A 27332-nucleotide genomic window follows, 5' to 3' on the forward strand; every position below is an offset into this window, starting at 1 on the left:
GACTCTGTGATAGTCATGAAGTCAGCAGCCATGTTACAGGATGCATCATCAATATGAAGGTTAAAATCTCCCAACATTACAACCTTTCTAATTTAATAACGGATGTCAGAAGGTCGTTAAATTCAGTCAGAAAGACTCCAGCAGGTCCAGGAGGTCGGTAGATTAAAATACAATAAAAGGTTTGCAAAGAGCCGACCTTAATCATCTGCAGCTCAAATGAAGTAAAGGAATCCGAATTCATCAGCCTGCATGTGAATCTGTCCTGGTGCACAACAGCGAGTCCTCCGCCACGTCCCGAAAGATGTGGCGTTCCGATGACGGAGCAGCCAGCTGAACAAATTTCCTTCAGATGTATATAATCCATGTTTTGTTGCCACGTCTCAGTTAAACACATGAAGTTGAGAGATTCCTTTATAAAAAGATTGTTTAAAATAAACAATTTGTTTGTGATTGAGCGAGTGTTGAGCAGGGCAAACCTGATCGATGACGTTTGGTTGGTGCACTCAACAGCTGGCTGCAGCGGCACTCGAATTAAACACCTGTGCACACCTCTACACCTGTTACACCGGGCAGTGACTTCAGGGCTAGCTGAAGCTAATATCCATGGTAGTACATCACCTCTGCCATCAAAACGGTGGTCAGATGATGGACGCAAGGTGAACATGGAGCCATCAGACCATAGATTGGGAACTGAAGTGTAGCGTCGGCACCAGGTGACAGTAGATGAATTGGTCGTAGGCAGCGGAAATCTTCCCACATCCAAGAAGCTCATCTTCGGTACCTTCTCAGTCGCACCTGGACAGCGGCCCTGGTTCCCCTCCTTCTTTTCTTTGTGTTGAATCCCACCGATATGTACGGTAACATGCACTCAGGTGAGGAACACACAAAAGGTGGAGGGACAAATTTCCTGTAACTGTCCCAGGTGTCAAAGTAGCTCTCCATTGAGTATTTAATATACAACAGCGTGCCCTGATCATAAATATTGGTGGCAGAGACAAAATCAAGACACAGAACGGTAAAAATAATATTGCAGGCGACAATAGCGGCTAGTATAAAACTATACCAGCGAGCTGTACTAGCAGCACAAGCGGCGAAGCCAAACACAGGCACCATCTTGGACGAGAAGAGAACTGGATTAGTGCAAACCTTAATTTCAACCTTAAGTTGTACAATGATACACAACCAGATAACAGGTACGTAACTAGCTCTGATTTCTGTATCTGCTCAAGTACAAACAAAAGAAGCAATATGTTCTGTGTAACATAAAAAGAACCTGTTTATTAATCTCAATGGAAATGGGAAGCATAATATCTGCAGAGTTGTTGCTGTTGCACACCTCACTTATCTTGCTCAAAGGTGATGCCTGATGGAAGTAAAATGTTATCTCTATAGCACCTTTCAAGACAAACCTCACAGAGTGCTTCACAAAAAAATACCAGGGCATTTAAGCCGAAACAAAAAAAAAGGCTAACCAAATGCAAGTTTACAGAACTTTAACTGAACAGAACTTTAAAAAACATGAAAAGTATAAGCATGAAATTAGAACCCTTGAGGCTTAATATATTGGATTTCTAAAGTGGGGCCGCCACATCTCACCGCGACTAGTGGTGATTGGGTGGTGACCGAGAGGTGCCAGGGCTCAATGCCAATGCCTAGCCCTGTTGTACTACCTGGTTGTGAATCAGGGGGCAGGAGAGAATGCTGAACATAGCATGGTGATCCCAAAAACATAGTGTGGCATAGTGTGGGTAAGCTGGGAGAGTATGACAGTGGCCCTGATGTATGAGAGCTTCAATTCAGACTGTCAGCAGAGATCTGACAGCATTTTGAGGAAGGCTGGAGGCATCAAGTCCAAGTGAACCATTCTGTTCTGGTGGTTCCCTTTTCAAAAAAATTGTACCAGAGGTTGTGCTCTTTCAGAGGGAACTTATTTCTCAAATGTCCCAGTAATATCTATGCTAATGTGCTGGAAAGAAGAGACTAGCAGTTAGTCAAATCTTGGAACTAGGAGGACCCAATGTGTTTTTCATCCTGTTTGAGGGACACTGAAGTCAGACTCCACCAGGGCTGCTCTTTGTCATAACTTTTATAGGCAGCATTTCTAGGCACAGCAAAGTGGCAGAGGGGGTTCCATATTGGTGGGATAATCTAACTGTTTTTTGTAGATGATGTGGTGGTTAATTTGACAACATCAAGCGATGACCTCAAGCGTGCAGCAGAGAGTTTAAAGCCAGATTTCTCTAAAAGAAGAGGGTAGACTGCCCGCTCCAGGTTGGGAAGGATTTGCTATCCCAATGGTTTCCATATTTCCTGGTGTTGTACCCATGTAGAGGAGAGCAGATGCAGATGGGACTGTGTGGTGTTGGCAGTCATGTGGACACTGTAGTGAAGAGAGAGCTGAGGAAACTGATCAACTGTTTCATCTACATTCTTACCCTCAACCTTGGTCACAAGCTGTGGGTAGTGACTGAAGGAATGAGCCTGCTGATACATGCAGTCAAAGTGAGGATCCACTAAAGCTGCTACTCCTACACATCAAAATAAGCCAGATGAGCTGGTTTGATGCCACCTTAGTAAAGGGTTTAGGGTATGTCCTACTGGGCAGAGGTCCTGGGGTAAACCCACGCTACAGAGATTATGTCTCTGCTGCCTTAGAAACATCTTGATGTCCCCCCAGAGGTGACTGTGTAGTTGGAGGTCTGGGCATCTCTGCTTAGATAGCTGTTGCCACAGCAGAAAATGGATGATACACAGATGGATGTCAATCTGTCCAGATAAAAAATATAAATCATTATGAACACCTGGCTTGGTTCAAAGACAGAGGACAACAGGTGCATGGGAGAGGAAACAAGAAAGGAGAATGCTTTTTCAAGCAGTGGCACAGATCATTCATCTTTTCTTATCCCTCCATGCAGACTGGTTTGGTTTCTGTGTCATATTATTGAGCAAGATACTCACCTTAACTTGAAATCGATGCAACCATTGGAATATGTACAATTGTGTTCAAAATATAGCAGTCCAACATGTCTAACCAGATCAGTCGGTGTTTTTGGTATAAATCGTGTTATTACATGGCAAAAAATTTACCAGTAGGTGTAGTAGAGTCAGAGAAACCAACAGACCCAACATTCATGACATGAATGCACCTGAGTCTGTGTAATTGAATAATTAAGTGAAAGGGGCGTGTTCAAAATAATAGCAGTGTGGAATCCAATCAGTGAGGTCATTCATTATGTGAAGAAACAGGTGTCATGTGGCCCTTATTTAAGGATGAAGCCAGCACATGTTGTACATGCAATCCTCTCTGAAAACCTGAGAAACATGGATCATGCCAGACATTGTTCAGAAGAACAGCGAGATTTAATCAAAACGTTGATTGGAGAGGGGAAAACATATAAAGAAGTGCAGAAAATGATAGGCTCAGAGACGGTTTGAAGTTACTTGTGAGTACTGTGACAATTAGAAGACGCTTGTGTGAGGCTAATCTATCGGCAAGAAGCCCCTGCAAAGTCCCACTGTTAAAAAAAGACGTGCTGAAGAGGATACAATTTGCCAAAGAACATATGGACTGGGCTAAAGAGAAATGGACTGGACTGATGAAAGTAAGACTGTTGTTTTTGGGTCCAAGGGCCACAGTTTGTCAGACGACCCCCAAACACCGAATTCAAGCCACAGTACACTCTGAAGACTGTGAAGCATGGCCGTGCAAGTATCATGATATGGGTTGTTTCTCTTATTAAGGTGTTGGGCCTATTTATCACATACCAGGGATCATGGATCAATTTGCTTATCAAAACACTTGAAGAGGTCATGCTGCCTTATGCTGAAGAGGAAATGCCCTTGAAATGGGTGTTTCAACAAGACAATGACCCCCAAAAACATTCAAAACATTCAAAATGGTGCTTCTAAGGCAAAACCAAGAAATGCAGAGGAATTGTGGAAGGTTGTCAAATCATCCTGGGCTGCCATACCTGTTTACAGGTGCCAGAAGTTGGTCAACATGCAGCACAGATGTGAAGCAGTTCTCAAAAACAAGGGTTTATACAACTAAATATTAGTTTAGTGATTCACAGGAATGCTGAATCGTAATGTTTTTTCAGTTTACTGAGTAAATATTTGAGCTTGTAATGAAAAATCCAGACAGTGCTACTTTTTTAAACAGCCCAATATCATGTTTCCCTTCATTTTCTCTAAAGTAATTGAAATATTGATACATTTTTCTTCATGTTTTGATGTAAAATATAACATGCAGTGTTCTCAATGAATGGAAATAAATTTATTATCATTATTATTATTATTATTTTGAACACAACTGTATGTGTGTGAATGTTACACAGCCTGCACACATAGAAAAAAGTGCTGGTATAAATGGGTAAATAAGGCAAGCTGTTTAAACTGCTTTGAGTGCTCAGATAGAATAGAAAAGCTCTATATTAGAACCAGTCCATTTTACATTTACCATGGCTTTGTAACTGGTACAGTAAATTGCCTGGTTTAGCAGTGGGTCAGCGATTGTCTGAGGAAATATATCCATGTTATGTTCCAAGTTAGCCAGTGATACTTTGACTGCGTGTAGGAAGGTTATGAAATGGCCGGACCCACGGTCAGAACGAGTTTGGTCATGAATATGAGGCTTTATCCTCTTCACTGAGAAAGTGAAGACTGGCCAAAGTCTTCATGATCACTTTATGACACTTTTTTTTCTATTATTATGATTTGGATTACAGTTTCTATTAGTAATCAGCAGTCCCTGTGTGTGTGTGTGTGTGTGTGTGTGTGTGTGTGTGTGTGTGTGTGTGTGTGTGTGTGTGTGTGTGTGTGTGTGTGTGAGTGTGTGTGTGAGAGAGAGAGAGAAAGAGAGAGTAACTAACCCTTTCTTGGTCTTTCCAAGGAATGCCACGGAGGCGAGTGTAAAGTTGCAGATGCTCCCTGGCTGTCAGGTCATCAAACAGAGCATCAAACTGTGGACAGTAGCCGATACTTTGTTGCACACGTAACAGGTCCTTCAGGATACTGCACACATGCATACACACACACACGCAAGCACACGTGGCATCACTTCAGCAGTGGTCCTGCAGTACAAACTCAGACTATGCATGGATACAGTCAGTGCGCATGTATTTCTTATCTGGCAACTAAGTATCAGTCATTTGCTGCTAAAGTATCTGCTAAGAATGTTACCTTAACATTAACAGTAAACTGTTATTTCAGCCACAAACCTGTTTCTGTTAATGAAAGCCTCTCCTCCAGTAGTACACTCGTCCCCTGTCAGCATCTTAAAGGTGCTGGTTTTCCCAGCTCCATTTACTCCTAGCAATCCAAAGCACTCTCCAGGCCGGACACCCAGACACAGGCGGTCCACTGCAAGGATACGTCCCATCTTTCTGGATTTGTATACCTGAGGATCAAGCAATGTAAATAACTTTTTGATGGTAACGACCATTTTAACAGAGTAGGATCATTTTAAAGTAATGGCATAACTGAACGAACAGTTTAAGATATGTAGTTGTGTAAACGTTAGCCAAAGTACATATTAAAGTTTAACCTTGGTTAGGTTCTTGATCTTCAGCATGTCATTGTCAGCGTCTCCACGCAGCACTCTTTGTCTCTCACAGGCCACATCTACATCATCGTCATCTATAGGCTTGGAGCTGACCGGCACCCTCCTAAGCACATATACTCCAATCATCTTTTAGCATATTCACTTTATGTCAGCCAGTAATTCCACTTGTTTTACATATCTTTTATCAACTACAAGAAGGGGGATATGATCATAGTTTCTCCTTGGTCTGGAGTTACAGAAATGTATTGTGAAGACTTTTACAAAAACATTTTTTAAACGTATTTGTATTTTAAAAGTATGTGTATTTACTAGAGATGGACCGATCCGATATTACGTATCGGTATCGGTTCGATACTGACCTAAATTACTGGCTCGGATATCAGAGAGAAATAAAAAATGTAATCCGATCCATTAACCATCACAAAAGCACCTCACAAAACTTGCAACATGCGTAACCCAGCTCATAACCTTAGCACGTCGGAGCAGTGTGCGTCATGTGATAGAGCGGCTGTGGCGTGCGAGACCTGTCGGCGGTCTGGTTGAGCATTTGGAACCTCGCTACCAAACCATCTCTGTCCAGAATAGCGCAGTCCTTGGAACAGCTAAGATACTGCGCAGGAACCTGTGTTTTATTTATTTATTTTTGCTGTTTTCTGTTATTCTATTGTCTTTAACATATTTTCTGTACAGCACTTTGGTCCTGTGCTGGGTATTTTAAAGTGCTTTATAAATATCCTGCTTGCGAATCTCCAGTCTCTGGACAACAAACTTGACGAGCTGCGTGAACGGATTAAACAACAACAAGACATCAGGAACTGCTGCGTTCTGGCCTTCACAGAGACATGGCTGGAGCCCAGCGTCCCCGACTGCGCCATCACGCCGGATGGATTCACTGTTTACCGGGGAGACTGAACGAGAATGAAGGACTCAGGCAAGAAAAGGGGAGAGGGGTGTGCTTTATGGTTAACTCTTTGTGGGCTAGAGATGTGTGTATCTTAAAAACTTATTGCTCTCAGAGCCTCGAGCTACTGACCATTAAAGTCAGGCCTTTTTACCCCCCGAGGGAGTTCAGCTCAGTTCTCCTCTCAGCTGTTTACATTCCCCCACACGCTGATAAAGCTACGGCTATGGACGAACTGTATGACATCATTACTGGACTTGAGAACAAAAATCCAGAAGCTGCCTTTATTGTGCTGGGAGACTTCAACAGAGCCAACATGAAGAAGGTTCTCCCCAAATACTATCAGCACATCTCCTTCCCCACAAGAGGTGATCAAACATTGGACCATTGTTACACTCCATTCAAAGAGTGCTACAAACCCCTCCCCCGCCCAGCTTTTGGTAAGGCAGTCCATTGTTCCATACTGCTGCTGCCTGCATACAGACAAAGGCTGAAGCAGGAAAAACCAGTTTCCAGGGTCATTTACAAATGGGACAGTGAGGCTGAGGAGGTCCTGCAGGACTGCTTTGAGACAACTGACTGGCAGATATTTGTGGATGCAGCTGATGGCAACATCAATGAACTCACAGACTCTATCACTGGATATATTGGAAAGTGCATGGATGATACCATCACTAAAACCACCGTCCGCATATATCCAAATCAGAAACCCTGGGTAAATAAAGACGTTCGGGCCAAGCTGAAAGTACGGGCCTCTGCCTTTAACTCCGGGGATGCTGATGCATATAAAGCAGCCAGGTATGACCTCCGAAAGTCCATAAAAAAGGCCAGAAAGGACTACAGGGACAAAATGGAGTCCAGCTACCACAGCTTTGACACCAGGCGACTGTGGAATGGACTGCGCTGCATCACTGACTACAAGAAGGTCAACACAGTCAGTGTTCAGCCCACTGCATCTCTCACAGACGAGCTTAACAACTTCTATGCTCGTTTTGACGCAGACAACAGAGAGCAGATCCTCTACCCTCAGGAGGACAGTGAGGCTGCAACTTTAACTCTGAAAACAGAAGCTGTGAGATGGACCTTTAAAAAGGTCAATCCTCACAAAGCTCCAGGACTGGACGGCATCTCAGGCCGGCTACTCAGAGCGTGCGCCGACCAGCTGGCAGAGGTGTCCACCAACATCTTCAACCTCTCCCTGAGGCAGTCAGTGGTCCCCACGTCCCTCAAAGCATCCACCATCATTCCCGTTCCCAAAAAATCAGTGGTCTCCTGTCTGAATGACTACCGTCCTGTTGCACTGACATCCGTCATCATGAAGTGCCTGGAGCGGCTGGTCAAAAGTCACATCTTCTCCTCCCTCCCTGACACACTGGACCCTCTTCAGTTTGCCTATTGGACAAACAGAGCCACAGAGGATGCCATCGCCCTGGCAACGCACACCACCCTCACTCACCTGGAAAAAGGGAATACATATGCAAGGATGCTCTTCATCGACTACAGCTCGGCATTTAACACCATCATCCCCTCAAAACTTGCCACGAAGCTTGTCGACCTTGGGCTGGGAACACCGATCTGCAGATGGATTCTAAACTTCCTCACAAACAGGCCCCAGGTGGTGAGAGTTGGTAAGCACACCTCCTCACCACTCATCCTAAACACAGGTACACCACAGGGTTGTGTGCTTAGCCCCCTCCTATATTCCCTGTTCACACACGACTGTGTTGCTAAACATGAGTCCAACATCATCATCAAGTTTGCGGATGACACAACCATCATAGGCCTCATCACAGACAACGACGAGACGGCCTATAGAGAGGAGGTGATGGCGCTGTACAAGTGGTGTCTGGAAAATAACCTGACTCTCAACATCAGCAAAACCAGAGAAATGATAGTGGACTACCGGAAACGACCAGTCAGGGAACACCAGCCCATCCACATCAATGGTGTCAAGGTCGAAAGGGTCAGCAGCTTCAAGTTCCTTGGAGTCAACATCACCGAGGACTTCTCCTGGACCCTTCACACAGACACTGCTATCAGGAAAGCTCGCCAGCGGCTTTACTTCCTGAGGAGGCTGAGGAAGTTTGGCATGAACGCCAACATCACCTCAAATTTCTACAGGTGTGCAATCGAGAGCTTGCTGACGAGCTGCATTACAGTTTGGTACGGAAGCTGCTCTGCCAGCAGCCGTAAATCACTACAGAGGGTGGTGAAGACAGCAGAGCACATCACTGGCTTGAGGCTTCCTGCCATTCAGGACATTTATCTCCAGCGATGCCTCCGTAAAGCACACAGCATCATTAAGGACCACAGCCACCCAGCACATCAGCTCTTCTCCTTGTTACCATCTGGCAGACGTTACAGGAGTCTGTCTGCTCGCACTACAAGACTTAAAAACAGTTTCTACCATCTACCACAACACTTAAACACACACAGCACAGTCCACAGGACGCACTCAGAAGCTACCCTGCAGCTTCACAAGTACTCTGTTTATTCTGCACTGGTCACTCCACTTTATTGTTATTGATATTTATATTTAAAAGTGCAATACTGTAATTTTCTGCTGCTCATTCCTACTGTACCATGCTGCTGAGTGACTGCTGCTCGTCAAACACATTTCATTGCAATGTTGACCCTGTGCTAACTTGCATATGACAAATAAAACTGAAAACTGAAACTGAAATAAAATTGGATTGGACTGGACCCTCAAGCTCCCAGGCCTCTGGTAGAGGACCCGAGCATGAAGGCATGAACGCTCACAGGGGCGAGAGGGGGATTATTTTGTTTTATTTTTTTAAGCAGCTGCGCCGCAGACCACGCCCTGAGACACAGATATTTTAAAGCTGTGTATCAGCAGGAAACCCTACTGCATTATTTGTCTTATATGCGAAGGATCAATCTGAAAAGCTGCTTTGGTGCCAGCTCAGTACAGTTCATTGGTTCTGGGGGGTTTTTTCCCCTTTTTTTCCTGTTGTTAAGTATTCATGGTTAGTTGTGTTTTAAAGCTGGATCATAAAATAAACTACCAGCTGAGCTTTACTGCTCCCCTGCAACACATCTTGTGATAACTGAGAAAAACATGCAGAATGTTGTGCTTTAACTAAAACTTAGTGTTTTTCTGTTTAGCATCTTGATACTGCTGGTACCTTTTGTTTATACTGTAAATACATCTTTAGTGCAGTCCTCAGCCAACTATAACTGTAGATCTCTCAGCATACGATTCTCTGTGTAACTAAGTGGTAGGCATCCAGTTTAAAAATACATATATATGTATATAAAACTCACGGGGGGTTCCTCAGAAAGTTGTACTGACAGAGGATGGTGATGAGGAAGCCAACAAAGCCTTCGACTGTCATTGCAACAAGTCCTCGAGTCACAATATCCCACTCAAATGGTGATTTCATCTTGTCAAACTGCCCTAAAGCACATAATTACAGCATCTTAATGTACAGCTTTGCACTTCAATTTACTAAAATCATTATGAAGAAAACAAAAAGCCTGCAAGACTGGAAATCTTTTTTGTCAACAAATCTTGTGATAAAATCTGTAGCACCAAACTAAGAATGTGTTCTGAATACCCTTATAAATCTTTAAGGATGTATAGCACAACTTTTAGGTTCTTGCAAGAGGTGTTAGTTCATCTCTGCTAAATAAATCATAGTAGTTTAAGATTTTCTCTTAACTTTATTGCAATTATTAGTGTACCTATTTTAGCGTAGTATTCATTGATGTACTCGTTGTAGGCCATCTGCATTAGGCCATGACCCAGGTTGTAGTTGGGGAAGATGAGGAAACAGGACTTTAGGTAACTGTTCACTTTTTTCAAATCCTGTAAAAACAAAAAAAGAAGTAAAAGAAAGAAATACAGTAAAAGGCAAAGGTCATGTCAGATACTTTTCCATTTTGTAGTATTTATTCGATTATGTGGAAGAGAAGGTGATCTAACTCAAAGATCGCCATCTCTTCCAAATTTGTAGCTCACAGAATGTTAGTCAAGATGTGTCTGAGGTAAGATGTAAGAATCCAACAGACCTTGTCATGTTCAAAGAGCTGTAGAAGGAAGGTTGCAACAGTTGCAGTGATGCCTATGAAGAGGTTGATGACTATGAGAAAGACATAGGCTGTACTGGGAACCTTAAACCAGAAGGATGCAGGATACATTATGGGAGTGATCGACCACCTGGAGAGGGGAAGAAAGAAACTAGAGAGAACTTGCTATATGTTTTCATGTTAAAAAAAGATCTTAGAATTTAATTTACATTTAGGCAAGTAGTAGAATTTTGTGAACACTGCACCTAAATAGGAAATTACCTAGCATGATACTAGAGCTGGTACTGTTCTGAGATTCTGAGTTTGCATGTCAATATGACAAAATGGGCTCCTGTTAGCGGCTGTGGCGTGCGAGACCTCTCGGTGATCTGGTTGAGCATTTGGAGCCTTGCTACGTGCTTCCAAACCAGCATTTCATCTCCGAGGAAGTTATCCCAGAGAGAAGTAAAGCAATTGTGTAAGTTCATCTCTGAATGTTTGTAAAGCATTCCCACGTTAAGCTTAACAACCGATACATGGAGCGACTGCCTCTCTCTCTCCCTCACCTGCTGCTACTTCAATCATGAAACTGATTAATGATCAGCTGATCGGCTTTTTTGTTGCGAGTCCGTCTCTCTTCTTTGTTTTTGGCCCACTTTGCACCAGAAAGAGGAAACCAGCGGCTGAACAACAGCAGCACGTTTAAGCTTGATAAGCTGTTGTTAGAATTTATTTAATATTACTTTCTACACCAGGATCCTTTTCACGTAGCTGACGGCTGGTAACTGTGCAGGGCGGATCTAGCAAAGTTTAGCCAGGGGGCCGATAGGGCATGAACAGGGAAAAGGGGGCACAAAGACATACTTTTCTTTCTTATTCTCATTTAAAATGTCTAGCTTTTAATAAATAATTATCTGAATATTACACCCAAAGTTTTAATCTGATGTAAAATGTATAGAAGTCCATTACTGTATATAGTAACTGTTAAGTGAAATTTATAACCTAGTAAGCTATAGTACTTTTTCCTTTGGGAAGGTACGATCTGTGCAGTCTGCAATTCTGTTGAAGAAAGTTTATTAGATTGATCAGTATTGCTGAACCATTAAATATTTTGGGTGCAGTGTATTTTTTGCATACAGGTATAACAGAATAGCTTTAGTTTAGTTTAGTTTTTTTAAAACTTGAGTATGAACTTATACAAAATGCAGCAAGATGTTAAATTTTTTTTTTTATTGATTATAAAACACACTATATCAGATTTATATCAGTATCGGCAGATATCCAAATTTATGATATCGGTATCGGACATAAAAAAGTGGTATCGTGCCATCTCTAGTCAGTATACAACTAAATTACATAACAACATGAGCAGAAACTCAGAACCATGCTGAAAAATCATGTGTGTGCAGACAGATGTCTCACCCGTAGAGAAGAAAGAGGGAGAGGACAGCAGGGAAGTTTGTTGGAGAGGTGTACGCTGGCAGGTCAAATACAAACAGAATAATAACACAGCATGTAGCAGGTACCAGGTAGTTCAGCTGAGGACAGATAAAAGGAGAAACTGTTTTCAGGAGCTGCACACATGTTAAAGCATTTAGTAAGACATTCACATCTGCAACATCACATCCTCACCATATCCCAAATATAGTTGGCTAGCCAGTAGATGACTGGGTCACAGCCACTGACAAACTGCAGGTGTTTGGCCTTTGTGGATTTTTCTGCTACTAGGAAAACCACAAAGCTGGCTGGTACAAAGGACATGGCTACTATAATGAAGATGGCAATCACTACATCTGTGCCCTGGAGCCTGCAGGTACAAAAACAAGGAGAAGAGCTAGTTCAATTTCAGTATACAGTATTTGGTTCTCAACAGTCATTTCAAAGCACTTTTGATAGAAAAATTCATAAAGTTATGCAAAACTCTCTGAAATTAAAGCTAAACATCAATCTTTACAGTAAGCTAAGGGAATGTATCTCTCTGTATCTGTCCTCTTCTCAGGCATCGTTGTGGCTCCTCTGCTATTTGTTTTTCCGAAGCACAGTTATAACTAGGGATGGAATGATCTGATATACAGTATCAGTACCTCAAAAGACTTGCAACATGGCGTAACCCAGGTAGTGACCTCAGCACGTCGGAGCAGTATGCATCACGTGATAGAGCAGCTGTGGTGTGTGAGACATGTCAGCAGTTTGGAGTTACTTCACACTGAAAGCATCTGGAGCCTCACTACGTGCTACCAAATCAGCATTTCATCTTCGAGTAGGCTAAGTTAAATGTGATAGAAAGAGACGCTCTCATGACTCATCAAGTGACGCTACTGACTAGCCAATCGGTGGCATTCAGTCTGATGATGTCACATTTTAGTACATGGTCGGATCACCTGGAACCCCGGGCGAGCAGATACTAAAAAAGTACCTGGTACCAGGTACCTAATCGAAAACCCTGAAAACCGTGCCGAGTCGATCTGAGTAGGTACGAATGGAAAAGGGGTTTAATAGACAATAGCCTAGGAGAAGCATTCCCTTTTAGAAGAACTTCCTTTCAACAGGAAGAGAGGCCTAGCAGAACCAGGCTCAGGGAGTAGGAGCCATCAGCCATATGGCTGGATTCACTCGCTGGGCCCATGTCCTCATTTTAGGTTTGACAGTGTTTGTAGTAGATAAAGGTAAATGGCTTAAACATGAACTGAGCTGCAGTTTTGGCAAGGCTTCAGAGGGGACTGGCGGCAGCTCCCAGGCCTGGCAGATCCCCCATGAACTAATGAGAAGTGAAAGAACTGAAAAAGGGGAGAGAGGGTGGGGCACGAAAACGAGAACGAACAGCTTGTAGAGCTGGGGGAGCATATATAGATAAGAAGCTAAAGGAACTTGTTTGGAGGCGTGGCCCTGCTCCTAAAATTCAGATACTTTAACTCCAATGAAGAGAAGAGAAGAGACAAAATACTGGCAGCTGCCAGTGCTACTCCTAAGCCTCCTAACCTAGTCTTTCTCGAGTTATCACATTAGCAAGGTTTTCAGAAAACTTGGCCTGTGACTTTGAACTTGAGGTCAAGGTCAACAGGATCCAAACTTATCTGAGATTTTTAGGAGATGCACCTATGGTATCAATTTGAAAATCATTTGTTGCCTTGTTCTTGAGTTATCGTGTTCACAAAGTAGCGTATCCATGAAGGGTGACAACACCCAGTGTTTTACAGCTGAGGGTTAAGGAAGTCTATGACTAACTTTTTTGTTTGATGAATGGTGAATGGACTGGTTCTGACATCGGGCTTTTCTATTCTATCTGAGCACTCCAAGAACTTTATACAACCTGCCACATTCACACAAACACTTTTTCTGTGCTTCATCTATTGATGTGCTTTCTATATAACATTGACAGTCATACGCCAATGGATGCATCGGAGAACAACTTAGTATCTTGCCCAAGGATTCTTGGCATGCAGACTAGAGTAGCCAGGAATCGAACCACCAACTTTCCGTTTAGTAGATGGTCTGCTCTTCTTCCAGAGCTACCCCACAATGAAGACTCATTGTTTACGTGAACGATGAGTCACAAATGTGAATCTATCACATAAATATATAAGGTAAAGCCACAGAAACTTACAAATAGTCTAAAGAGAGGCTGGCACTGGTGCGATTCATCGGGTGGTTTGTTACTGTGATTCCTGCAAAACAAATAGAACAAACAATCTCTTGTGTAGTTAAAAATAACCAACCTAACTAGCACAACTTTATTCAGCAGCTATTATGGCCACTTTGGCGTGTCTACCGTAGGCAGCAGGATTGCCCTTGGAGGGAGGCATGTTGGCACGCAGGATGGCATTGTTGAGGACATTCAGATACGTTGGCATGCTGTGGTAGCCTTTATTGTTGTAGAGAACCTGAACACAGTAATTTGCACTGTTAGCAGTATTTTATACTGTACCTGTCCAGTTTAGAGTCATTGTGTCTTTGTCTTACCTGAGCTGATCTGCGCACCGCTATTTTGCGAACCATAGGTGGTAGATTTCTCCCAAAAGATGTTGGGATTGATTTCTGAATGTTGCCCACTGTTAAACCACCATATCTGTAACAAAATTAATTTGACAGAAAAATAGTTAAGAAAAACTAGTATGTGCATGTTACTGTATCCATGTGAAATCAAGACGAAATGTTACCAAAGAGCAATGCACAATTACAATAAGAGCGTATGACTTGGCAAAATTAATGGACTTAGGAATTCAGAAAAGTACCAGCAAATATTGATCCACCATTAATAACATCTGGAAAGTGTCTGATTGATAACGCCTTTACTTTTCAGCATGACAATGATCTAAGGAGCTTGGAAAGAAAAGCATCTGGACTTCTGTAAGCTTCTTGAAGACGTTTCATCCGAGAAGCTTCTTCATCATACATGACAAAGGGGATGTTATACCCTGTAGACTTCCAAAGATCCACAAAGGAGTCCCACTCAGACCCATTGATAGCAGCATAAACTCAGCCACATCCAACACTGCCAAACACCTCGCCACCATCCTAGCGCCCCATGTAGGGAACACCACCATCACATCAAGAACTCCACCGACTTCACCAACAAGGTCCAGTAACTTACACTTGACCCAGATGAAACTATGGTGTCCTTTGATGTAGTCTCTCTCTTCACTTGCATACCTACAACAGAGGCAGTGGAGACTGTCAGAAAACGACTACAACAAGACCCCTGCTTAGAAAGCAGAACCAGCTTCACCCTGATCAGACTGCACACTGTTAGACCTCTGCTTCACCACCACATATTTCAAATACAACGAGGGTTTCTACAGGCCCAAACATGGATGTGCCATGGGTGTCACCTACTGTAGCCAACCTTTACATGGAGGAAGTGGAAAGAAAGGCTCTTGGCTCTTTCAAAGGGAGAGTACCCAGCCACTGGTACAGATATGTAGATGACACCTGGGCCAAAATCAAAATACAAGAAGTGGAATCCTTCAGTGCGCACATTAACGCCGTGGATAAAAACATCAAGTTCACCAGAGAAGACACAAAGGATAACTGTTTGCCTTTCCTGGACTGTGCTGTGAACATTGAAGAGGATGGAAACCTCAACACTGAAGATTACCTGAAGCCCACACACACGGACCAGTACCTCCTCTTTGACTCCCACCACCCTCTGGAAAACAAACTTGGAGTAATTAGGACCCTACACCACCGGGCAGAACATGTTCCCTCTAAGCCTGAAGGGAAAAAGAGGGAACACACACATGTAAAGGAAGCACTTAAAACATGCGGTTATCCTAATTGGGCATTTATAAAGTCAGCAAAGATGCACAGAAAAGAAGATCAGACACCAGCTAGAGAAAATCGGAAGGACAAACAGAACAGCACTGTTGTTCCTTATGTAGCCGGTGTATCAGAGAAATTCAGGAGAGTCTTCTCCAAGCACGACATCCCAGTGTACTTCAGACCCAGCAACACACTCAGACACAAACTGGTTCATCCACATCCATTTTCACGCCTTGGCTCGTGTGATTAGGCAGAGGATCAATACTGGGTCCATGACTCTCTTAGACACTCCCATAAAGCTTAAAAATCTGGGACTCTCCACCAGTTGCTCTTAGAACTAAAAAAGGTTCTCGGATGGGAGATAAAACGTCTTCAAGCAACTTAAAGAAGTCCAGACGCTTTTCTTTCCGAGCTCCTTAGACTATAATGACCTGAACTGAGAACCTTCACAGACATGACAATGATCCCAAACACTGCCAGAGCACTAAGCGAACCTTAATAGAAAAAACACTAAGCACCAGTCATGGATTGGCCTCCCCAGAGCCCAGCATTACTGAAGCAATGTGGGATCATCTCGACAAAAATTGGAAGAGAGAACATGATGAAAACAGCCAACATCCAAAGAAGAGCTTTGGGATATCCTTCAAGAAGCCTGGAGAACTATTCCTGAAGATTACCTAAGAGAGCTTAGGCTGTGTGGAAGAATATAGAACTGTACAAACTCTGTTTTTGCCTTACATGCTGTGTCTCTGTGTGTGTTCACACATGTTTCAATAATGATGCCTGCTGTGTACTCTGAGGGGAACTCGCAGCTGCTCTTCTTGCCTCAGGCTCTCCATTAATGCACAATGTCCTGAGGTCCCAGTAGCAGCCCATGATGTATAACTTAAATGTTATATGTTGTAATTCTATTTAAACTAAGGTGATCCAACTAGTATTTTGTGTAATTAGATTCTACACTGAAAAGTCAAAGCAACAGTTTGCAGTACGTTGTCAGTATTTCTGTTCTGTGGCTCAGTTGAGTTGGTCAGGCAGCAATCCTACCTGTGCAGCCGCACTCTGTCTGATGTGAAAAGCAGATATTCAGAGACGTTCCGGCCTGTGATATCCACCATAATGTCACCGGTCACCACCTTCATGAGAGGGGGTTGTCCTCCTACCCCACTGGGACAGGAGAAGCCTGTCCCCTGCATAGAGCAGACGCAGCGCACCGGCTCATGGATGGACAAGGGAAAGGTAGGTGGAGATGTAACAGGCTCTAAGCAAAAGTGAAAGAGTCATCATTCATTCAGCTGATCTTTTTCTTAGTCCACATGGACTTCTCAAAGCAGAAAAAGCACAGGGGGAATAAATTATGTTAGAAATTATTTATTAGCTCTCCCAATGAGCCAAGACACTGTTCAAAGTGAAATGTAGGCATCAGTACACCTGTCTATTAGTCCATATTAGCAAAATATAATAAGATAATAACAATATTCTGCTTAAAAATATGAAAGGAACACTTTGTAATCAAAGTATGGCATCACATAAATTAAACTTGGTGATCTGGTCAGGTAAGGAGCAGAGGGGGTTATTAATCAGTTTCAGCTGCTTTGGTGTTAATAATATTAACAACAGGTGGACTAGATGGGCAACAACGAGACAACCCTCAAACAGAAATGGTTTTACAGATGAAGGCCACTGACGGTGTTTGTCTCCTTATCTTTTCTGACTGGAGGGTCAGCGTCATTACTGGTGGCATGAAGCACTACCTGCACCCTACAGAGGCTGCACAGGCAGGCCAACTCCTACAGCGAGGCACATCAAGACATTTCATTACCAGAGGTTAGCTGTATCTCAGCATACCAGGAGACACTAGGGATGGGTATCGTTTAGCTTTTATCCGATTCTAGTGCCAAACCGGTACTTTTGAAACGGTGCTTAAAGAATGGAAAACACAAACTTTGTCCTAAAACCTCTCATGGTTAGCTGTTTTGTTGTTGTAAAAAGATAACAATGTTAGCCTTTTCTGCAGCTAGGGGGTGTCAAGAGGAGAAATGTTATGCTGCTATTATTTGCTACTATTTTTATAATCATCATTACCATTTCATTATTAATAGTGATGTTGCATTCAGATGCATTCAGATGTTCAAATATATTGGTATCATATCAGTCTTTATTACAGGAGCAGTTATAACCACTTTAAGCTGTTGAGTTGAATTTATAATCTTAAATGTTGGTATGCAGACTGCATGGTGAAAGAAAAGGCCCCACGTAGAGTAACTCCAAAATGAGACAGGAAGTTATAGGCTTTTGAAGTTGCAGGCTTTGCAGAAGTGAAACTGAAAGCAGAGTCTGAGTGCAAGTACTGTGAGTAGGTTATGAAACTGTATTAAGCTTTTAGTAGAGGCTCTTGATTAAACATTTACTCAACATATTACATATATAGTTCCAGTTAGGGTATTACATGTAAGGATGAGCCTCTGTTCTGGTGACAGGTCAGAAGTGCAACGGGTGAGATGAGAGAGCATTTAAGGGCGAGACACCCATACACACACATACAGACACATATAGTGAGAGAGGTCATGACACGTACGCAGTACACAGCACGCACGCGCCCCCGCACGTGCACGCACACACATATTAGATAGACTCATTTATATAGGTAAGAGTTTAATTATGTTTTGCTTGCGACTGCAAAGTGGGGTGCGTACGTGGTAGTCTGTTCCAGGAAGTACACCAGATGTCCCAGAGATAAGCGACAGCGAAGATGAGCTGGGGGAAGCACCTGGCTTCGACGCGAAGATGATGTTCTGTTTTAAACTATGTCAAAGTTAACTGAACGTTTGTGGTTTTGCATTGACGTATGCTGTATTGTGTCTGAGAGGGGGAGCAGTATCACCCCAACCCTATAAAACCTTTGTCTGACTATTGTAAGATAGTTCAATACTGATTGGGCTGTTGAACTCACACATGTGTAATTCATTAAAATGTCGTCTAATTTGCACCCGGCTGGATCTGTGGTTATTTTTGGATTCCCCTCAATATCTGAACCTTAACATTTGGGGGCATCGTCCGGTGAGAGGGGGAATTTTTGTGTAGACGAAGAGATCCGGGGTCCGTGGTGATTAGACGGGCAGATATGAGTCAGTGGTCAAAAGTGAGAGACAAGCCGGCTTATACAAAGGTAAGGCACATACCTGTTGAATTTTCCAAACTGTGCCAGATTGGACATCATGACAAATTAAAGTCTACTCACTGGAAATTACTGGTGAATGTCTGTTTTGATTTTGGTGAAGTTTTCATGAAGTTTACCGGTTGAAGTAATGATAATGAAGTATAAGTGACAGTACTGAGTAATGAGAATAAAGGAATGAAAAGAGAAAGCAGTTGGATTGCTAAGTGAACTTAGAATGATAGGGAATTTGGTCATTGTGTGGGTTAGAGTCCCGTTGGTCATTTGGTCTACGTGTGATGGTCATTTTTGTGGGTTAGAGTCCCCTATGTCCACAACGGGAGACCTGCCTCAATCCTAATCCTGTTTTGGGCTTAGATTGTTGTTTCAAATTATTCTAAATTTGTCTAGAATGACAGCGGCGTCTGTTAAGAAGCGCACTTTTCTCCTTGGTAACGCTTGCGCCTGGGCAGGACGCTGACCCTTGACCTACCGGCGAGTAGGGATAGTACCGTCGACAGCGGGGAAGATCTTGGGAACCTTCAAAATTGCTAGGAGTTAGAGTCTCCTATTTTGCGCTTTTTTGGCTACGATAAATTTGGTTAGGGCATTAGTAATCGGGCCACCGTCAGGGACGGAATACTGGCTAAAATTGGTCGCAAAAAAGTCTGGGATCTATGTGTGAGATCAGTCTCTGTGTAAGCAGTGCACAGCCGGATGTGCACTGATGGTGTGTGTGTGAAAATGTAAATGAGCAGCGGTGACGCGCAGAGAGGGTGGTTTCAGTTTCGAGAGTATTGAGCTTTATAACTATTGTTTGCCAATATTGCTAAATGCCTGTAATTAAGAGGCTGGTTTTGCTTATTACGAGAGTATAAATAGAGTTTGAATTCATTACTGTGGATGTATAGGAGTTGACTGACTTATGATTTAAATATACATAGATCGAGTGTATTGTACAGTACTTAAGACCACTATATATTTTCCTGTAGTAGCCTCTCTTGAGTAATAAATGGTGGTGTTTTATTTTTAGTTATGTGTGTGGTGTGAGAAGCCGTGAGGATGATGAGAGGTTTCAGTTTTTTCTTTTCTCTTTGACTTGCTCTTTCTGATGATGAAAAGCATGGCTAAAATACTTGTATGAAAGCGTATTTTAACTGTGTGAATGCTGTCAGTATTTGATTTGAGTGACTCTGCATGATTTGTCTGAGTGAGTGAAAAGGCAGGGTGTGTGAGACGATTCATGTCCGAAAGAGGTTAGAACGTTTAAAAGTGTGTATGAAATATATTTCTTTTGTGATGTAAAATAGGATGTTTAAAGTTTGAAAGTGCTTTAATTCAAGAAATCCATGAGTGAAGTTATGAGAGGTTGAGTTTATTTTTTCTGATTGAAAACATAAGTATATACACTTGGTACACCCACTCAAGAAATTATTGTGTGACTGATGCTACAAAACTGACCTAAAGAATGGTGATGTGTGTGAAGAAGTGTTAATTGTTCTGATGTGTGAAAGAGCTCTATTTAAATGTGTGTGAGTGAAATGAAGGTGTATTGTTCTTAGATCAAGATTTAGTAGAATTACTGATTGTTTGTAGACTGTGAAATTTAAAGGGAGACAGAGTCTGACTGTTGCCTGCAGGAAGTCTCTGCAGAGGCTGCAGAAACAGGAAACCGTGTGTGTGTGTGACAAGTGTGCACCCAGAGAAGAGAGAGAGAGTTAACTCTAGGCAGACGAAGCAAATGGAGGTTTTAAGATAAAAAATGAATATGATACTAATTATATGCTTTAGTGTGCCAATACAGGTGGACTTCTCTCAACATTGGAACCTTGAGTACAGCGGCAGAACAATAGATTAACAGAATTGGGAGAAAATAAGCCAGTCTTTGGCTCGAAATTGTGCAGCTTGATCTCTCACTTTGTCCCTGAAACTGAGAAGAAAGTCAAGGACAGCCAAGGACAGTCAATCTCCTGATGAAGACCGACAGAACATCGTGGACTTGAAGAATTAACAGCAGACAAAAGAAACCGAACCAGTAACACCGACGACGACTGATGAGTCCAGCAGTATGAAAGAAAGCACGTGATGCAACATGCATGCTGGTGAAGAACAGTGTGATATGTCTGCTTGAAGGCACTGACTTTCATATTTGCCAAGCTTGGAGCAATCTTGGAAGAGAAGACTGAAAAGATGAATGGAGAAGAAAACAGAGCAAATGAAAATAAGACGGAAGGCACTGAAGGTGATATTTTGCCATGCTGGGACTTAACCTATAAGAAAAGACTGTAAAGAAACAGAGAAGAAGACAACAGCTGAGTTGAGACTGTGTTTGCTGGAGCTTTGAAGCCCGAACAGGACACTGTGGATGAAAAAGGACCAGTGAGAGATGAAGCTGGATGAGTTTGACTGCGAGAATACAGGATATGATTGGATTGAAATTGAAGCCTGAACTCATGATTGTTTAGGGATGTCCACCACATCACAACAACGAGGTAAACAATACAAAAGGTAAAAATAATCGAAATAGCTGAAAACTATATTAATGAATAGAAAACACATATACACAAGTTGGTACATGTGAAATTATTTTTGAAATGAATCAGAAGTGAGATAGTTTGAATCTAAAGCTCAGTGAAAAGATGCATAAATTAAATACGAATACATAAGGATGCAATGAAGATGCAGCTTACACTTAATTAAGATGATCACATGGCATATGGCATGCAACGAAGGAAGCAGCTTATATTCAATTAACATGAAATGTAACGAGGAAGAAAACGCTTACATTCATATTTATGACATAAACATGACATCATTGGTATTTGTGACAGGAAAGAGAGAGAAGTGGGTCGTTTAAATACTCGTGATAATAATGAAAATGTCTTAGTTTGTTATTTTCAGGAGTAAAGCAGACCCGGACCAGTTCTCCAGATGCCGCGGTCGGAAGGAAATTGTAGCTTAACATCAATGGATATGTTAAGGCAAGTTTCTGGTTGAATTGTTCACAGAATCATGTGTCCAGGAACCTGAAAAGCAAGCCCTAACTCCTGGCTGAAGACTAGGAGTGCTTTATTTAAGGTGGGAAATCAAAAATTTGGGTTAGTAATTCGGGGAAGGAGAAAACTGACTGTTTAACTGGAGAATTGGAAAGGTGTCTGTGAGACTGTGAAGCCATATATGCAAAAATAACACACACAAACATACGCAATGAAGATCAGCTTGCTACTTGTATGAGTGATAGAATGGTGTGAATAGTTAATAAAATAGAGTTAAAGCTTGAAGTTGAAGTTGACTCAAAGAAGTTATATGACAGGGGAGTGAGTTATGGAAATTAACAGAAGAAAAGTGATTAAAGCAGTTTTAATAGAGTGAGTTAGGAGTGCTTTTGCACTGATTGATAAAAGGAAGTGATTTTTATAGAAAGAAAATGAAAATAATTCAATAATGTGATAAGGTTTAAACATGTATTTCTTTTGTCACGTTGACTTGTTGAGATGAATCAGTATGCAAATTAGCTGGAGTGAAGACACTTCCTGTGTGCGTGTGTGTCTGAGGTTTTCAGTAGAGGAAACGGAGCGGTGACTGGGGAGGATCATTTAGTGAAATATATAATGGTAAAGTAACACGATAATTGATTACGGTGGTCAGGTCTGTTCAGAGGTGCAGATGTGAACAGGAAATTTATAATTTAGTGAGGATATGTTGTCGTAATGGGCTTACATCTGAGGCTGAGTCGGAGCCTGAGACATTGTTGTGTGTAAAACGGTGCAGCTTGTGACGAGGTCCAGGTTGCAGTGAACGGGTGAACTTTGAGATTGTTTCAGATTTTTGAGGCTGTTGTTTCTATTTCAAGAGAGGGAGTTTGATTAGACATGGATATGTCTGAGAGGGGCCCCAAAATTTTTGTAGTAGTGCACTCAGAAAAAACCTGTCAGGTGATTTTGTTTTGTACTTTGATGAGCTAATAATCAGCTCTCTTTTCATTTTTGTTCTAAGCAGGCCTGGAAGAGAGTGAACTGACGGCGCTGACAAAATTACCAAGTATGAAAATCAGGTGGGCTTTACAGATTATAATTGGCTGAGGAGGAGACCTGATTGGCAGCGAGTCTCTGTCTACAAGGATTGCAGCGATTCAATCCAGTCAAAAGTATAGAGAACTATTTTCCTAAAAAGGAAAACGAAATAAAATAAATGATTGAGCTCATTTTGCTGATGTGGAGCATTTCATTATTTGCGCAGAAGGCTGCAGTATCAGCAAAAATATCATGTGTGAATGCATGTGAGTGAATGCGAGTGACTGGACCAAGGGGGGGAAATAAATAAAAGGTTGACAAACAGGAAAAGTGGAAGACTTAATTCTGGGGATGTTGATGTTTGCTTTGAGTAAATGTCTGTTTTACTGATTTGGGTTAGACCATGTTATTACATTATAAAATGCTAAATGCGAAAAGGGAAACATTGTTTGATGTAACTCAAGTTACCATTAACTGAGGTAACACATGATTAATAACTGTTCTATTTAAGTTTATTTTGTCATGACACAGACTGGATCATAGAGGGGGAGTTGAATATGAAATGTAAAGTACAGGTTTTGTTTCCAGGAAATTCCAAGGATCCAGACTTCGAAGGGAGCAGGAGTTCGAGAAGATTTGACATGATGATTAAATTGATTTTATTCCTTAAGTACAGGTTTTTAGGGCCGGAGCAAAATACCGGAGAGGAGGATTGCTGAGCTGTTCTGAGAAATGATATGACTAACCTTTTTTCCCTTTTAATTTGTTAAGCTTGGGTGAAGCATTTTGAGTTTTTTGCCACATGAGATGTGTCAAAAAGAGAGGGATTTAAGGTTTAATTTGTTTAATTTGAAATGGGTTTTAGTATGATTTTATAACTGTTGGGGTTGTTTGATAATTTAGATATGGTAAAACTGGGGCTGAGATTGTTATTTTTAAAGAAAGGATTAAAATGAACTGAATTCGGTTTAGAAGATAAATTGCTGGTGTTGATAAAAAGTTGTACACCAAACTTAGAGGGAAACTGTGGGAATAATAATAATAATGGGGAAGATTAGTGAAGATTTTAGGAGTAGAAAATGTGTGATTTCTTTTTGATTTTTAGGATAAGTTGTTATAATGTAGGCTTTAGAAACAGATAGTAAATAGATTTATTTCTGGGGTAGAGGAGAGCTTTTTATGAGGATGTTAAAAGCGTCACTGACCTGAATGAATAGCATTGAAGATTACATACACAGTCTTATGATATAAAATGCAGTTACAGAATAACAAATGCTTGTTGAAGTGACCAAGCTTTTGTTCAAAACAGAAGCAAAGGGAGAAAGCTTATATATTTTGGTTAAGTCTGATAAAGTATAAATTAGAGTGTATCATAACATTAAGAGCAGCAAAATGAAATAAAATGATATATTAAAACAGGTTATAACATAGGAAATGTGAGTTCTAAAATACAGTTAGAGTTCAGCTTTTAGCTATGATGAAATTTATTTAGGAGCTATTGATAATGTGCTTACACTTAGTGATTAAAGTGGTTGTTTTTCCTTTGATCCTTTAGTAGAATAAGTGGTTATGATGATTTTTTGTGAGAGGTGACTTGCACTTGCAGCAGCGACAGTTTTGTGCACAGGAGCAACAGGAAGCACATGCAGAGACGTGCAAGCAGCGCTTTAAGAGTTTTCAAATGATGACTAACTTTGGATAATATATAGAAATAAAAGTTAAAAACCAAATAAAAAATTAGGTTCATGTTTTGAGTAACATTAGGTTGAATCAGGTTTGTATAAAGAGAACAAGAGAGGGACCCAGAAGAGGAGCAGAGACCACTTAAGCATGAAGTGTTCTCAAGTGGGAGCGGGCATTTTATTACTAAGACCACCTAGATGACATGAGGTTGTATGCCTAGAGAGGGTCAGAGCAGGAACAGTGACCGAGGTGCCCATGACGCCATGGGTGGACAGGGAAGCAGCTGAGTGGGCCAAGGAGTGACCCAACATAATGTATGGCGACCTCTGGTGGTCCAGAGGTCGAGAGAGGGAGTGTCAAGAGGAGAAATGTTATGCTGCTATTATTTGCTACTATTTTTATAATCATCATTACCATTTCATTATTAATAGTGATGTTGCATTCAGATGCATTCAGATGTTCAAATATATTGGTATCATATCAGTCTTTATTACAGGAGCAGTTATAACCACTTTAAGCTGTTGAGTTGAATTTATAATCTTAAATGTTGGTATGCAGACTGCATGGTGAAAGAAAAGGCCCCACGTAGAGTAACTCCAAAATGAGACAGGAAGTTATAGGCTTTTGAAGCTGCAGGCTTTGCAGAAGTGAAACTGAAAGCAGAGTCTGAGTGCAAGTACTGTGAGTAGGTTATGAAACTGTATTAAGCTTTTAGTAGAGGCTCTTGATTAAACATTTACTCAACATATTACATATATAGTTCCAGTTAGGGTATTACATGTAAGGATGAGCCTCTGTTCTGGTGACAGGTCAGAAGTGCAACGGGTGAGATGAGAGAGCATTTAAGGGCGAGACACCCATACACACACATACAGACACATATAGTGAGAGAGGTCATGACACATACGCAGTACACAGCACACACGCACCCCCGCACGTGCACGCACACACATATTAGATAGACTCATTTATATAGGTAAGAGTTTAATTATGTTTTGCTTGCGACTGCAAAGTGGGGTGCGTACGTGGTAGTCTGTTCCAGGAAGTACACCAGATGTCCCAGAGATAAGCGACAGCGAAGACGAGCTGGGGGAAGCACCTGGCTTCGACGCGAAGATGATGTTCTGTTTTAAACTATGTCAAAGTTAACTGAACGTTTGTGGTTTTGCATTGACGTATGCTGTATTGTGTCTGAGGGGGGGGGCAGTATCACCCCCAACCCTATAAAACCTTTGTCTGACTATTGTAAGATAGTTCAATACTGATTGGGCTGTTGAACTCACACATGTGTAATTCATTAAAATGTCGTCTAATTTGCACCCGGCTGGATCTGTGGTTATTTTTGGATTCCCCTCAATATCTGAACCTTAACAGGGGCATATATGGTATCATTCTATCAAGCAAGAAGACAGCCGCATGTAACTATGACGGTGTTTGCTAGTTCACCTTACATGCATTAATGTAATAATGTGGTTAGCCTACTCAACGTAAATTACACACGAACAACATTAAGCTACTCGCCCAGAGAAGAACGGCTGCTGCTGCCATCATCATCCGTCATCATTTCTGCTACACTGGCAGCGCTAGGGGCCAGGACTCTACTCTACGGGTTCTTGGGGGATGTTGCTAACTCCGTGTCCAATAACAGGCACCATACCCGCAGTAGATGTGCTCGGTGTGAGGTCTTGCAGCAAGCTATCAAATACAGTGCTTTTGAAAAAACGCTATGCGTCGCCAGGTGTTTCATCAGATTCGAGGTGTTACCTCCTTTGCACAGTATCACAGTATCAGCTTAAAGCACTTGTTGCAGGCTGCTGAGTTTGCATCTTTTGCTGTGAAGTACAGCCAGACTTTTGATCGCTTCGCCATGGGCAGAAAGTCCTTAACCCATCAGCCCTGTGGTCACTGCCCAGCACCGTGGAGCCTGACTGGCCTTTGCCATAACATACTAGAGTTGGCAGGTCCAGTAGTGGTGCCCTGTTATTATTACCGTAAGACAGACATGAAAGGGCCCGGAGAAGCCATAGAGAAAGTTATGCAGTCTGTAACATCAACCAGTATGACCAGTTTGCTGGTTAGTCAGTGATGGTCAGGCAGATGCACAAGCCTATGCAGGCTAGGCAGCTGTCAGTGACAGTGGGTCCTGGGTTCCTCCTGGTGCATCCAGGCAATTCTCGGAGGAACTGATACTACTTAGTGGCCCCCAGTCTTCCCTTCAAATAGAACACCTGTGGGAGAATATCTTCTGCTTCTGCACATCAGACTGTCCAGATGCTCACTGGTGTGTCCAGATCTGGCAGGAGATATTCCAGGAGACTGTCATCTCATTAGAAGGATATTTCGACATTGTCAGGCATGCATACAAGCATGTGGGGGTCATACAAAATAGTGACTACCATTTTGCTGCAATCAATTTTTCCACCAAATATACTTGCATGCTGCATTATTTTTTCACTATGACTTCTGGGGTGCCTGACTTCAGCCCTCTGTAGCTTGATGATTTTCATCAAATGATGTGTGATCCGCGGCAGCACGGTGGCACGGTGGTTAGCACTGTTGCCGCACAGCAAGAAGGTCCTGAGTTCAATTCCACCATCAGGCCGGGGTCTTTCTGTGTGGAGTTTGCATGTTCTCCCGTGTTTGCGTGGGTTCCTCCGGTACTCCGGCTTCCTCCCACCGTCCAAAGACATGCAGTTTGAGGGGATAGGTTAATTGGATAATCCAAATTGT

At 42.1% G+C, this 27332-nt stretch overlaps 1 protein-coding gene across 1 annotated transcript in view; it reads right to left on the reverse strand.

The window, feature by feature from the left end:
* Positions 1-27332, reverse strand: part of abca2 (ATP-binding cassette, sub-family A (ABC1), member 2) — a 167218-nt gene that overhangs the window by 20030 nt on the left and 119856 nt on the right. The window contains exons 31-42 of the mRNA XM_039620969.1: positions 16797-17010; positions 14454-14559; positions 14263-14374; positions 14098-14158; positions 12126-12300; positions 11916-12031; positions 10497-10644; positions 10170-10293; positions 9750-9882; positions 5546-5666; positions 5220-5398; positions 4872-5013 (exon numbers count right to left, since the gene is read on the reverse strand). Of these exons, the coding sequence (XP_039476903.1) occupies positions 4872-5013; positions 5220-5398; positions 5546-5666; positions 9750-9882; positions 10170-10293; positions 10497-10644; positions 11916-12031; positions 12126-12300; positions 14098-14158; positions 14263-14374; positions 14454-14559; positions 16797-17010 (1631 nt within the window). The remainder of the gene's footprint in view (positions 1-4871; positions 5014-5219; positions 5399-5545; positions 5667-9749; positions 9883-10169; positions 10294-10496; positions 10645-11915; positions 12032-12125; positions 12301-14097; positions 14159-14262; positions 14375-14453; positions 14560-16796; positions 17011-27332) is intronic.

Source organism: Oreochromis aureus, linkage group 12, assembly GCF_013358895.1.
Source record: "Oreochromis aureus strain Israel breed Guangdong linkage group 12, ZZ_aureus, whole genome shotgun sequence".
NCBI lineage: Eukaryota > Metazoa > Chordata > Actinopteri > Cichliformes > Cichlidae > Oreochromis > Oreochromis aureus.